General features: G+C 39.8%; 1 protein-coding gene across 1 annotated transcript in view; it reads left to right on the top strand.

Moving 5' to 3' along the window:
- LOC140999686 (piezo-type mechanosensitive ion channel component 2) overlaps nucleotides 1-13,932 on the top strand; it is a 31,307-nt gene that overhangs the window by 15,208 nt on the left and 2,167 nt on the right. Inside the window, exons 25-51 of the mRNA XM_073470208.1 lie at nucleotides 15-215; nucleotides 359-563; nucleotides 1,552-1,653; nucleotides 1,740-1,905; nucleotides 3,006-3,249; nucleotides 3,375-3,471; nucleotides 3,696-3,855; nucleotides 4,022-4,111; nucleotides 4,474-4,562; nucleotides 4,953-5,018; nucleotides 5,166-5,278; nucleotides 5,460-5,580; nucleotides 5,957-6,031; nucleotides 6,232-6,398; nucleotides 7,547-7,743; nucleotides 7,866-8,024; nucleotides 8,141-8,638; nucleotides 8,758-9,016; nucleotides 10,176-10,364; nucleotides 10,488-10,695; nucleotides 10,843-10,975; nucleotides 11,642-11,789; nucleotides 11,871-12,085; nucleotides 12,312-12,470; nucleotides 12,687-12,834; nucleotides 13,068-13,256; nucleotides 13,792-13,884. Of these exons, the coding sequence (XP_073326309.1) occupies nucleotides 15-215; nucleotides 359-563; nucleotides 1,552-1,653; nucleotides 1,740-1,905; nucleotides 3,006-3,249; nucleotides 3,375-3,471; nucleotides 3,696-3,855; nucleotides 4,022-4,111; nucleotides 4,474-4,562; nucleotides 4,953-5,018; nucleotides 5,166-5,278; nucleotides 5,460-5,580; nucleotides 5,957-6,031; nucleotides 6,232-6,398; nucleotides 7,547-7,743; nucleotides 7,866-8,024; nucleotides 8,141-8,638; nucleotides 8,758-9,016; nucleotides 10,176-10,364; nucleotides 10,488-10,695; nucleotides 10,843-10,975; nucleotides 11,642-11,789; nucleotides 11,871-12,085; nucleotides 12,312-12,470; nucleotides 12,687-12,834; nucleotides 13,068-13,256; nucleotides 13,792-13,884 (4,491 nt within the window). The remainder of the gene's footprint in view (nucleotides 1-14; nucleotides 216-358; nucleotides 564-1,551; nucleotides 1,654-1,739; nucleotides 1,906-3,005; nucleotides 3,250-3,374; nucleotides 3,472-3,695; nucleotides 3,856-4,021; nucleotides 4,112-4,473; nucleotides 4,563-4,952; nucleotides 5,019-5,165; nucleotides 5,279-5,459; nucleotides 5,581-5,956; nucleotides 6,032-6,231; nucleotides 6,399-7,546; nucleotides 7,744-7,865; nucleotides 8,025-8,140; nucleotides 8,639-8,757; nucleotides 9,017-10,175; nucleotides 10,365-10,487; nucleotides 10,696-10,842; nucleotides 10,976-11,641; nucleotides 11,790-11,870; nucleotides 12,086-12,311; nucleotides 12,471-12,686; nucleotides 12,835-13,067; nucleotides 13,257-13,791; nucleotides 13,885-13,932) is intronic.

Genomic DNA, 13,932 nt, shown 5'->3' with positions numbered 1-13,932 from the left:
TACTTCTGTCATAGAACCATCTGATGGTGCTGGGGCTGCTGGTGTTTGAGGCGACAGTCCATCGGCACCAGCTGTACTTCCGTCTACATAACAACCTGAAGCCCCCGCCCTTCAACATCATCTTCCAGGGCATCACCAGGCAGCACCTGGACCACGGCATCCTGCCCTGCATCAAGTACTTCATCAACTTTGGCTTCTACAAATTTGGACTGGAGGTACTTTTTAGGCTCTGTCGTGTGTGTGTGTGTGTGTGTGTGTGTGTGTGTGTGTGTGTGTGTGTGTGTGTGTACGTCTGCTCATGTGTATCTGAACTGTTTAACATATCTGACATTGACTTCTGTACATACACACACCTCAGATCAGTCTGATCGTGGCCGTGAACGTGATTGGTCAGAGGATGGATTTCTATGCCCTGCTACATTCCTTTGCCTTAATGGCTGTCCTGTCACGAAGACGCAGGAAGGCTATTGGAGAGGTGTGGCCTAAATACTGCTGCTTCACTGCAGGGCTCATGGTGCTGCAGTACGTGCTCTGCATTGGCGTCCCACCTGCTTTCTGTGCTGGTATGGACTTTTTTCTTAATATGTGATTTTTTTGTGAAAATAAACTACTGATGTATATGATTTATATCCAGTTACTGATTTATATTCAGAATACTTTTACATTTGCAGTTTTAAACACCCGGTGTTTGTATGAAAGTGATGATTTTAAGTGTTTTGCTTTTTAGAAACAGATGAGAAACTGAGAAGCATGAGCACTGTGTAAGAGTGGCACCTAAAGAAAACTCCAGAAACAGAAAGTCAAAGGAAGAAGAAGCTTAAGTACCATCAATAGTGATTTATTTAAGTGAGATTTAATGGGGGAAAAAAAATGTGAAAAAAAAAAACATCACAGGAAAGAACACACAGATGATAATATGTCATATATTAATCTGTCAGTCATTTTTTTATTAACTGATTAATGGTTTAGTCTATAAAATGTCAGTTTCTCTGTCCAACAAACAGAGGAAAGCAGCAAATCCTCACAATAGAGAAACTAGAACAAGAATGCTTAGTATTCTTGCTTGATACAATAATTCGCAGTCTATTGTCCAATTGTAGAGTTGCAACTAATGATTGTTTTTTATTATCGATTAATCTGGTAACTATATTCTTGATTATACATTAAGTTTTGTAATCAATAAAACCATGCAATGACAGAATATAGAGATATATGATCATTATAATTCCCAAAGTCAAAGTCATTATCTTGAAACTGCCTATTTTATCTGATCATCAGTCCAAAACCCAAAGATATTTGGTTTACTGTCATATATGACAAAGAAAAGCATTAAATTACTCACATTTGAGATACTGAAATCAGAAATAATTTGGTGTTCTTGCTTGGAAAAATTACTGATCTGATTTCTGATCAAGTGCTTTCTCATCTGAGTTGATTGATTAATCGTAAACTCATTTCAACAATGTTTCGCAGAAAGATGTCAATTTTCACAAACGTACTGCATTTAAGTCTCATTCAATGCTCTTTTACTTTATTCTGTTTTCTCATCAGATTACCCCTGGAGAACTGCAATTCATCCTCTAACCTCAAATGTTATTAAGTGGTTTTACTTTCCTGACTTTGCCAGGCAACCTGATCCTTTATTCATATTCTGTGAGTTTATCTTTACTCTCTTCTGTCTTGATTTTGAACCTGTTCTTCATCATGTCAGATTTTGACTGCCCCTCTGCTCCCTGCAGACGACTTCCTCCTGCTGCTCTGCTCTTCTCTGCAGTGGCAGGTGTTTGAGGAGGAGAACCGGGCAGCGATGCGACTGCTGGCCGGAGACAATGTTGAGATCAGTCGTAGTCTGGATCCTTGTTCCTTCAACCAGTTCATACCTGTTAATAACTTCCTTCACTGCAGGTCAGAAACTAAACTAAACCTTTATTTTCTGCTCTTCCTGCACGTGATTTACCTTCAGAGTCTATATTTATAGACCCCAGATAAGAACAGGAAATAGCCTGAACTCCATAACTCAAACAGCTTCCTGCTCTGTAGGTTAAACTGCAGGTGGAAAACTGTGAGTCCATCACACTGGTTTGTGGTCATTTTTCGGAGCATTAATGGGAGTTAGATCATTCATTTATGTGAGTTGTCAAACCCATAAAGCTGTTCTGGTAAAGTGAAACTGTTGGCTCAGCACTCATGGACATCTCTCGTTTCCGTGTTAGACTAGAGCTTCGTTTATGGGCTTTATTTCCCTCTCCGCTGCCGCTCGTCATCAGATTTGCCATCTCGCTGTTATAGAATATATTTTACTGATAAAAAGTTACTTAATCAATCATCAGTCATATTCATGGACAATACATTGAAATGAAAGAAGTTGTCTTGTTGTAAGAGAGTAACTATTTTTATTGGCTGATGAATTTGGTATTTGAGTTGGACAGTGGATTGTTTCTTATCCATCAATAAATGTCTTTCATAAACGCTTACATCTGGTCTCACTGATAGATGGAATATGGTGTTTTGCAATATTGCTTACTGTAACAATGACAGAACAATTATCAACTCCATTAACGTGTTAGTCATTTGACTGGAAATTAATCAGCAGTTTTGATTATCAATTATTTATATCTGATTTATCGAACTGTGTTTTGTTACTTGAACAGCAACATAGTACTGTTCTCTAGCAGGTGTGTTTTTAACTTTAGTCAGAGATAAATAAAGGCGATAATAAAGACAAAAGCTAGCTGTTTCCCCTGCATTGTGTCTTTATGCTAAACTAAGCTAATATGCTGTTTTTTGATCATATTTAGTGCAGAGGCATGAAAGGTGTCACGGGCACAAAAATCTCTCATTTTTTAGGATTACTTTTAACAAGTAGATACAAAAATCTCTGGTTCTCTAATTTTCCACAATAAAGCAACAAATGACTCTTTTTTCAGTTTTCATCTGCTCTGGCAGCATGTCTTTGTTATGTCGCTCTTTTTCAGCAATAAAATGTCCCTCTGTCTGGTCCTCAGGTGCTACCTCGACATGGTAAAGGTGTTTGTGTTCAGCTATTTCTTCTGGCTGGTGCTGTGCCTCATCTTCATCACCGGCACCACAAGGATCAACATCTTCTGTCTGGGCTACCTGGTGGCCTGTTTCTACTTCATGTTGTTCGGAGGCACTGTGTTGATGCAGCCGGTCAGATACATCCTGCGACTGTGGGACTGGCTCATCGGATACACCAGCTTCGTGATAGCTATGAAGAACCTGCTGTCTGTGAGTTACCACACAGTAAAGAAATCATTTCAGACGCTTAAGATCAGTAAATGTTTCACCTTTTGCAGCAGTCTCTGTACTCTGTTATAGCTTCTTTCTGCCAATCCAATATCTTTTGTGATCAGCTCGGTTCCTGTGCCTACCTGGACAGCCTGATGAAGAACAGCTGCTGGTTTATTCAAGCTTTCAGCATGTTCTGCACCATCAACGGCTACGACGTCCGTAAGTGTCTGTAACAGATGATAATTCATCTTAAATCTCAGGACATTCTTGTGTTTGTATATTAATACTATCTTTTGATATTTAAAGAAAGCTTAGTGCTAGAGTCAGACAGATTCATAAACGGGGAACTAAGACCTTATTGAGCATCTCTTGATGTCTCCAAATAGTTTGGTCAAAATTACCATTGAATTATTCAGACAGAGTGTAACACATTTGTTTTTCAGCTGATCCTGACGATGAGTGTGAGCTGCCTGCGGGTGAGGCTGGCATCGTCTGGGATGCGATTTGTTTCACCGTCCTCCTGGCACAGAGGAGGGTCTTCCTCAGCTACTACTTCCTCTACGTGGTTTCTGAACTCAAGGCTTCAAAGATACTGGCCTCCAGGTCTGTACTCACATATGTTTAACAACCTCTTGTATAGGTTTCTGACATAATTTGAAGCAGCACAAGACAATTTTACAGGTAGAGTGGTGGTTACAAATGTCAGCAAGCTGCAGTAACAAAATACACCAACAATGAGAGTCATGCTCTTTTCCTCTTTACCTCTAAGGGGCGCTGAGCTCTTTGAAGCCAAAGTGAAGAAGCTAGTAGCAGCCAGACTGGAGATGGAGAAGAAATCTGTGGAGACGCTGAAGAAACAGTAAGAAACATCAAACCATGTAAAGTCAGTATAAAGTACAACATTTCACAACATTTCAATTAAATTCACGTCAATAGGCTTTATTGGCTTGACATTTTATATGTGTTGCCAAAGCACAATTGCAGTTATGAAATATAATAATAAAGGAAGGGAATTAACAAAGATTAGAATAAGATTATGAGTTAACGAAATAAAATTAATAATGAAATAGGTCAATTCCATTTCAACTCACCTGACTGTAAATGAATGGCTCCAGTGTGCAGTGACAACCAGCAGAACTTCCCCTCTCAATCTCCTGTTTATCTTCTCTCAAAAAAGAAAACAGAAAGCAGGTAACATGTCTTTTCGCCCTCTTTCTGTAGGATGGAGAAGATCAAATCTAAACAGAAGGGTCGGCCAGCAGCAGCAGACAAACCAGCTCTACCTGCTGTTCAGGAGCAGGTGACACTGGGTAACACAAGTCAATTCATTGCCTGTTTCTACTGTTAATAAACCAGCAAAGCATTAGCAGGCTCCTTCGATGAAAATATTTTAGGTCGGCAGGTTTAGTCTGTTGGTATTTACAGTATTCTCGTATTATTCACTACTAAACAAAAAAGTGAAGGAGAGTGTATATGACATTTCCAATAAATTTCTCTTGTGACAGAAGAGATATTCCGTAGTAAAAAAAATCTCCTATTTAAGCATTAAATGTTTTGGCCGTAAAGATAATTTTGTCAACATGGGGTTTTGGTCCAATTTTATAATACACTTACCACACACATCTATACTTGCATGAGTGTTTACTTCATAAAACTCAAAATCATAAAAATAACTAAACAGACTGATCTGTGTTTTCCAGATGATGATGAGAAGGCGAAGAGAGATGCAGGAAAATGGTGGAAGCCATGGGTGTCTCGGCCTGGAGGTGAGCAGCAACATCACACAACGTTAAACATGGCTCAGTTCTCTCACACTGATGGGTTAAACAAACCAGCTCTGGGTCACATACCTTGCTTAAAAGCTCAACAGAAAGTCTAATGATGTAGTTTTGTTACTGATCCGTTTTACGCAGTGGAAAACAACTGTGGCTACCACCTGTTTGAGAGTGACAGTGAGGAGGAAGAGGAGGAAGTTCCAGAGAAGAAAGAAGAGGAGGAACCACCGAAGAAAAAATCTGCTTTCCAGGTGAGAGCCAGAAAAACACCTGAAACAAAAAGAACTAATGACGAATGATGAATTAAATTATGAATTGTATTAAATTAATTTTACATTAACTACATACATACATTACATTATACCCTCTCCTTTAATGTCTTTATATTGTCACATAACTCAAGATGTTAATCTGATGTTTTTGATTTTCCAGTTGGTGTACAATGCCTGGGTCACGAGCTCTAAGTCGGCTCTGAAGGACCTGAAGAAGGATAAGAAAAAAATGAAAAAAGAGGAGAAGAAGAGAGAAAAGAGAGAGCTGCAGAAACAGCAGGGTGAGAGAGCAAAGTGGTGTTGATTTAATTCTGTATTTTGTGGTCTGTTTTAATTGAATCATATCAGTCTTTGGAGTTAAATTTCGAGTCTTGTTTCATGAAGTTAATTAATGATATGGAATGATTTGGTGATACAGGCATAAGTATGTCACTAACAGTTGTGTTCCCTTTTTTGTTTGGTACATCGGTTTTTACAAGAGTGTTAAAGGGATATTTTGTTCTGATCATGAAGCCACAGGAGAGGTCACGAGGTTACCAGAATCCTTAGAAATCATCCTTTGGGGGTTGTGAATGGAACATTAATCTGGCTGGTAGTTGTGGAAAAATGCACTGCAACTGCAAAAATGACTTATCATTATAATCTGATTTTTTCCAGGTATTGAAAGAGCGGAGTCTAGTGAGGATGAACTGGATGAAAGCACTGTAGCAGAGGAGGTAGTGGAGGAAAAAGGTAAAAAACAAACTACTTGCTTCTACCACTGTAAACTTCTGACAAGTTAGTATTTTATCACTGAGTAGCTTTCTCTTTATTGTTGTTGTAATACGAACAAGCAGCAGTGAAACTGTGAATCAAGAGCAGGAAAAACCTCTACTGCACTGACACATTCATACTCGACTTCACTCACTCATGTACTTGTCCTCTCCTTACAGAAAACATTCTGCAGCGGGTCATTAGCAACCTGAAGTTCAGCTTGGTGATTGTTCAGGCTGTTCTTGACGACATGACGGAGAGTCTGAACTCGTTCTGTAAAAACAGCCTGGACATTTCCAAGGTGCTGCGCTTCGAGCGAGCGTTACTCAGCCAGCAACAAAAGAAGGTGAGAGGACTGGATGGATAACTGAAAAAAAAACCTTAAAGCAAATTTACTTATGATGATGATAATTTGTTTTATAAATTGATATCAGCTAATATTTTTACTACTTTACCACTTTTACTATTGTTAAAAAAAATCACTTTTACATGTCAAATGCAACTTTCGCACATATATGGACTACATGGGCACTTAGCTATGATGCTGATTTCCTGGCTGATGGATGTAGCCTACTGTACTGAAAGACCCACTGTAACCGGTGCATGTATTTTTGGCAAAACTGGAGGACCAACATACTGTATGTACTATATACAGATATGGTTAAAATAGAAATAACATGGCACATTTACTGTGAAAGATATTCAGTGTGCTGCAAGGAGCTTCTTTCTCTAATGTATTTAGTCATGAAAATTAATGCTATCATTTCTTTTTATACATTTATCCTTTTTTAAACCTTTCTGATATTTATTTTTTCATTTATTCATTTATTTATTTATTCATTTAATCCGTCTATCTATTTTTTGCATACCTCTGCAAAAAAACTTCAATAAAGTTAATTATTTAAGCATAAAACAACACATTTAAGCAGGTAAAATCAGGTCCGTCTCTTTGTATCTTAAGTTGAAAAATGTGCACAAAATAAAATATTTTTCTAGTATTTTTGTTCTTTAAGCATTTAATTTATTCATTTAACTGTTCAGTTATTAAAGTACATTTTTAGACCCTTTACAGACATTTTGACCAGTCAAGCAAGAAAAAACACAGGTTGAATAATTCCCTCCTTACTAAAAACCATGACAATGGCTGCATTCCATTTAGGTGAGCCATTTCCAGGGTTCTGGCATGTTCACTCACTGACATGGAGTGGAGCCATCGTTAATGTTACTATTTACACCTGTGCTTTTCCTGCTTTGACAACTCAAAATGTGTTGTCTATTATTATGTGATGTCATCAGTGACAAAGGTTTCAAAAGCCAATATCAGTCAAGTCGTACTGTACTTACATAACACAAGAAGTAAACCCAAACACAGACGTGCAGTACAGTAAAATCGGTTCAGATACGCTCTCAGTTTGTCAGACCACACTGTTTTATCCTCTTTGTGTGCTTCAGCATTCTGTTTTCCTCTTTTCCTCCCACTCCGTCACTCTGCAGGGCAAAGAGGTGAGCCAGGAGAGCGTGAAGCAGTTTTATGAAACCTGGATCTCCCGTCAGAACACACTTTCATCTCAAGATGGCCTAGACGACCTGCCTCCCTCTTCCTCCCCACCAGCTGTCCCCTCCTCACACCATGCCTATGCCAAGCTGAAGAACCAAGCCTCCAAATTGTCCTGGGGCAGCAGTGTTTCAAGGTAGGTTACCCTGTATACCTTACTATATGTGCATACATCTACTGTGCGCACATTAACAGCATTATTCCTGTACTTTAAGCCCCTTTATGCTCATCTGCTCTCTCTTTCCTCTTCACCCTCAGCTGTATGACTGATGAGACGATGCTCGGCTCGCGGCAGCCAACTCAGGAGGAGCTGGACGAGCCACCTGTTGTTCAACCTGCTGCTGACCAGCTCAGACGGAGGCTCCTGAGAACAACCAACGTCGACCTGACCACTGAGACTGATGACCTTTCCCCAAGGTGAGGTCACTGACAGTAGGAGAAGTGTTGTAGAGAGAATCCAGGACTTTCTCAAAGTACATATTCTCTTAATTCTTCAATTTAAAATATCCCTGTCTCTATGCTTGTCTCAAAAGCTGTGAAGATGATGGCCCTCAAAAGGAGCACTACGAGCAAGAAGAGGAAGATGAGGAGGGTACTGAGGGTGAGATGAAGCATGATCAAGAACTAGAAGAGAGAGAGGAGGAAGAGGATGGGGAAGGAGAGAAGAGACATGAGCAAGAACTAGAAGAGAGAGAGGAGGAAGAGGATGGGGAAGGAGAGAAGAGAGGTGAGCAAGAACTAGAAAAGAGAGGGGAGGAAGAGGATGGGGAAGGAGAGAAGAGAGGTGAGCAAGAACTAGAAAAGAGAGAGGAGGAAGAGGAACAACGAGAGGAGGATCATGAGGTGAAGAGAGAAGAGCTGAAGGAGGAAACACATCAGGGGGAAGAAGATGAATGCATCGATTACTCAGAATGCACCTCGTTGGGCTTCAGGGACAGTGATGGGGAGAAAAGCCTGGACCTCCCAGAGTCTTCCAGACCTCTGAGTCAGGAAACAAGGAATCTCACTGCCAGTGAGCTGCTCCTTAACAAGTAAGTAAACACAAGGAGTGGTTTACTTAAAAAACAAGGTCATTTTTTTAACATAGATCTGCTGTGTGACTTTTCATGCTCTAATTCATTCTCTTTTATTCCCTCCATCATCTCTATAGCATGTTTGAAAATGACGAGATCTCAGAGTCCAATAAGTTTTTCACAATGTTGCCAAGGCCACTGAAGCTGGGGTTTGCCCTCTACAACACCATGGTGTCCAAATCAGAGATGCTGTGCTACTTCGTCATTATCCTCAACCACATGGTGTCGGCTTCCTTCCTCTCGCTCATCCTGCCCATTCTCATCTTCCTCTGGGCCATGCTGTCCGTGCCCCGACCGAGCAAACGTTTCTGGATGACCGCCATAATCTACACAGAGGTAAGTTATTATGGCATCCTGTGGTGTGTTCAACATCATCTTCAAACGTGAGGTTTTCATGGTGGTTTTAATATTCATTTTGAAGCAAATAGACAACAAATCTGCAATCAGTTTTATGTTTCATAAATAATTCATTGTTCATTGGAGGAATACTCAAAATGCTCAAATTAATAATGGCAGACAAAAACAAAATTTAACAAGGTGTCACATATTATACCCAGTATTTCTCACAATTGCTCTGCTTGTACAGTAACATAGGGAAATTCATGCAAAGCATGTAAAAATAAATGCGAAAGGACCTCTCTAGAGTCAGTGTCTGGTTTGTCTGTTCTGGGCTACTGTAGAAAAATGGCAGACTCTGGGGAATATAAAAGGCTCATTCTAAGGTAATGAAAACACAACGGTTCTTAGTTTCAGGTAATTATACATTAATGAAAACAAAATTATGAATATTATATTACAATTCTGCCAATAGATCACTATAAATCCTGCACACAAATTTGATATATTGCCTCTTGTGATGTCACTGATGTCAAGTTTAAAAGTAAAAAAATATCTCATAAGACGTGAGCTCATTAGACCTCTAGAGCACACCCCTCATCTCTGCTTGGTGCTGGTGGCTAAGCACTACTGTCAGCAGTTGATTTGCATTGTGTGTAATATAGGCAAGTATCAGGTTTGAGAAACGCGTGTGATAAAAAGATGATATCTGTGGTTCTGCTGCATTGATTTTGATACTTTTTCTAACCGTCTAACTTAATTCTGTTCTCTACTAAGATACAGCCTGCCAGAAAACACGGCCACATTATTCAGTTGTGCCCTCCCTCTACCAGTTTAGCCACCTACTGTATTTTTTAATCTTATTCATTCATTGTCTCTAATGATTTATGCTTTTTTATACAGTAAGGCACAGATATAATCTCATAAAAACAAAAGGGTTTTTTAAGAATTTACAATTTTTTGAACACCAACTAGAGAAAAAGGAACATAAATTAGTTTTTATAAAAAACATCTGTGTATTGTTAACTCTGAAATACAGAAAATGTATAGTGTCAAAGAAGGACCCACTACTTCTTATTAACTAAGAACTTCTTAATGACAATTACTCAGTTTTTTCTGCTGATGCATAATCCAGAACTGCCTCCTCTGTTTCTCTCAGCTGACAGTTGTGGTGAAGTACTTCTTCCAGTTTGGCTTCTTCCCCTGGACCACATCTGCCTATCGAGGCATCAACGCTGATCGGCCCTTCGCCCTGCCCAACATCATTGGGGTGGAGAAGAAAGATGGCTACGTCCTCTTTGACCTCATTCAGCTGCTTGCTCTGTTCTTCCATCGGTCTATTCTCAAGGTGAAAAATCATAATTGAAATTCATCTTCTCTTTGAGAGAGCTGTAGGTCTTGTAAGGGAACACCAGCTGCGTTGCTGTGCAGTTTCACATGTTAGACTCTGTTTTTGTCCATGACTTTATAGTGTCACGGGCTGTGGGACCAGAAGGAGGTAGAAATGCCTGATTTCTTTAAGAAGATGAAGAAGAAAGTGGACAAGAAGAGGATGTCAGGAGGAGAAAGGAGGAGCAACAAAGAGAAACCTCAACGGCGGCTGAAGTTCCTCCCTCTCCACGCCTCCACCACCTCCTTATTCTGTAGACAAAAGAGAGGCGAGTCAACAGAGGCTGATGGTGAATATTTAGAAAAACCTTGAGATACTGGGTGAATTTAGAGTCTGTGTGAATCTAGTTTTATTTTTATTTTTGATGTTGTCTTTTGATCTTGTTTTGTTGTTACTAATAACATTTGTCCTCTCATGTGTCATTTCTTCACTGGAGAGGTGAAGCCCAAGAAGGAGCACAGCAAGAAGAAGAGCCGGCGACAACACAATGTTCTGCTGACCAGGAAGCAGAGGATGAGACAGGCGGTCAGAGGGAGGATGCTACAGGCCAAAGCTGCCATCATAGAAGTGTGCGTTGTCTTGTTTTGGTCCACATTTTATGTCTTAAATCAACATCAGACTACCCTACCTTCTGTCTAAACAGTCTCTTTTTTGTCTGTGACCTTTCCTCCAGCAGATCGAGACATATTTTCTGATTAAGAGGACCCTGTTATTAACACAGCCTTCAATATCAATTATCACAGCATCAATAGCGTCTGTTAGAATATGTATAAAGTCTGCGAAATCAAATGATACAAAGTTAAATTCATGCTCAGCACAGTTAAAAGACTGTCTTGTGTTATGGCGGACCAAAATCCGATCTTTTTAAATTTTTTTAAGTATGCTGTCAAAGGTATCAATAAAATGTAACTCCATTCATTAAGATATTAAAAGTGTAAATAACAGTCAAAAATGAGAGTTGTATTCTCATTACAACACGGAGATGACAAGAAATTATGAGAAAAACAAAGATAACTGTCCAGACCTGAACTGGAGGCATTGCAGTTCATGGTTGTAAATCTAGCTTACCTACATGCATTGATAGTCGCTTGTATATCTGTTAAGAATGCTGGAGACATTTTACCACTGTATGACTGATTTGTTTCCTCTATCAGTTTAACATTCAGAGTTTGTGAATCTGACAGTTTGGAGAAAAGTGTTTTCTGACTCTATATATTCTTTGTTTTTTTCTACAGTGCCCTTCGCATTTACTTACCCATAAGGCAGTTTTTCTATGACATCATCCACCCAGAATACAGTCCTGTGTGTGACGTCTATGCCCTCATGTTTCTAATCGATGTTGTCAACTTCATTGTCACTATATATGGATACTCCGCCTTTGGGGTAAGAGTCTGCCCTGCCACTCACCAAATGCATTATTATTTCATGTACGGTATGACACAATCAGGCTTTGTCTCTTTGTAGAAATACTCTGCAGCGGGAGACATCACAGAGTCTCTGTCGGAGGACCAGGTCCCCGAGGCCTTCCTCGTCATGCTGCTCATGCAGTTTGGCACCATGATAGTGGACCGTGCCCTCTACCTGAAGAAGTCTCTGATGGGAAAGTGTGTTTTCCAGGTGGTGCTGGTGTTCGGTATACACTTCTGGATGTTCTTCATCCTCCCCGGAGTCACAGAGAGGTCACCAACTTAATACATTATTCAACTGATTTTTTGAATATTTTTTTAAATGAAAAAAATAAATAAATACATTTAAAAAACAAACCAACACCTACTGATCTGATAAAAACCTCCATCCCTAAATCCAGTATTTCAATTAGAATTTGAATTCTTGAATGAAAGATCATTAAGAAAAACTGCTAAACTGAATGTTGTCTTAGATATGTTCATTGGTTTTGCTCCACAGGAGGTTCAACAATAACCCTATTGCTCAGCTCTGGTACTTTGTAAAGTGTATCTACTTCGGCTTGTCTGCCTACCAAATCAAATGTGGCTACCCAAACCGCATCCTGGGCAACTTCCTCACCAAGAACTTCAACTATCTGAACCTCTTCCTCTTCCAAGGGTAAAAAAACAGTTACTGGCTTTAGTGCATACAATATCTCCGCTGACAGCCTGCAGAGATTGTACCTATTTTAGGAAGACACATGTTCTACACCGTAAACACTCATGATAGAGTGCTGAGAGTGTTTGTGAATTGTTTTCTGTTTGGTATTTGATTTTCAAAAAATAGTTTTTATTGAGTATTTTCTAATTTCTCTTTTGTTGTCTCCACCTCCAGGTTTCGTTTGGTTCCCTTCCTGACAGAGTTGAGGGCAGTAATGGATTGGGTTTGGACCGACACCACTCTGTCTCTCTCCAGTTGGATTTGTATTGAAGACATCTATGCTAACATATTTGTACTCAAGTGCTGGAGGGAGTCAGAGAAAGTAAATGAGAACATGTAGTACACGTCCTGCTCACTGCATTTCATCATCACCATCATTGTAATGTTTAGACCAGTGTTACTACAATAGCACATAGTCAAAATTAGATTTAAATACTATGAAAGGTCTGTTGTGAATTTAAATAAATGAAATGATAATGTAAATAATTTTCTACCCAACACACTGAATATTTGACCTTAGTATGTACTATACTAATGTTACCGTAATTCTTCCAGAAATACCCCCGAGCTCCAGGGCAGAAGAAGAAGAAGGTGGTGAAATACGGGATGGGAGGATTCATCATCTTCGCCCTCATCAGCATCATCTGGTTCCCGCTCCTGTTCATGTCATTGGTCCAGTCAGCAGCCGGAGTCACCAATCAGCCGCTGGACGTCTCCATCCAGCTCAGCATCTCAGGATATGAGGTCAGGATATAAAACAGGTCAACGGTGTGCCAGCTCTTAACTTTTAGTGTTTATGTGCTTCTGTTCTAAAACACTGAGGTGGCTAATATTCATGTGTTCAAGTGCTACAGTAAAAAAAAAGTTGTGGTGTCTTGTGGATAAAAGTCACCAGTTTACACGTTAACACCATTTAAACAGAGGGAGACAGCCTAAATTACATCCAACAGGCAACTTGAATGGGTATACAAAATGCAATTTCATGTTAATCCATCGAAAGGTTAAAACATTTCACTCACAACCACAAATGTGAACCTCTTGTGGAGCTGGAGCAAAAGTCAGAGGATCACCAATGTCAGTTTGATTACCAGCAGAGACCATGAACATCTGAGGAGAATTGCATGGGAATTAGACAACTTGTCCTGTAGTTGTCAAGCTAATTCAGTCTGGACCAAAGAAGCCAACCATTGCCTCCTAGAACGATGCTGCTACAACCAATTCCCTGATCCCTGATCAGATCACAATTCCCTGATCAGTCGTTCTGATTGTGTTTCCACAGCCTCTGTTCAGCATGAGTGCCCAGGAGCAGAACTTGGTTCCATACACAGAGGCTGACTTCAACAGACTCACCAAACTCTACGCGACCCAGCCAGTAAGACTCACTTCCTTTCATTCATTTCACTGTTAACACCAAACTGAG

The sequence above is a fragment of the Pagrus major genome, chromosome 7 (assembly GCF_040436345.1).
Source record: "Pagrus major chromosome 7, Pma_NU_1.0".
Classification (NCBI taxonomy): domain Eukaryota; kingdom Metazoa; phylum Chordata; class Actinopteri; order Spariformes; family Sparidae; genus Pagrus; species Pagrus major.
Note: the sequence above shows the minus strand (reverse complement) of the source record. Positions and strands in the feature narration are given on the sequence as shown.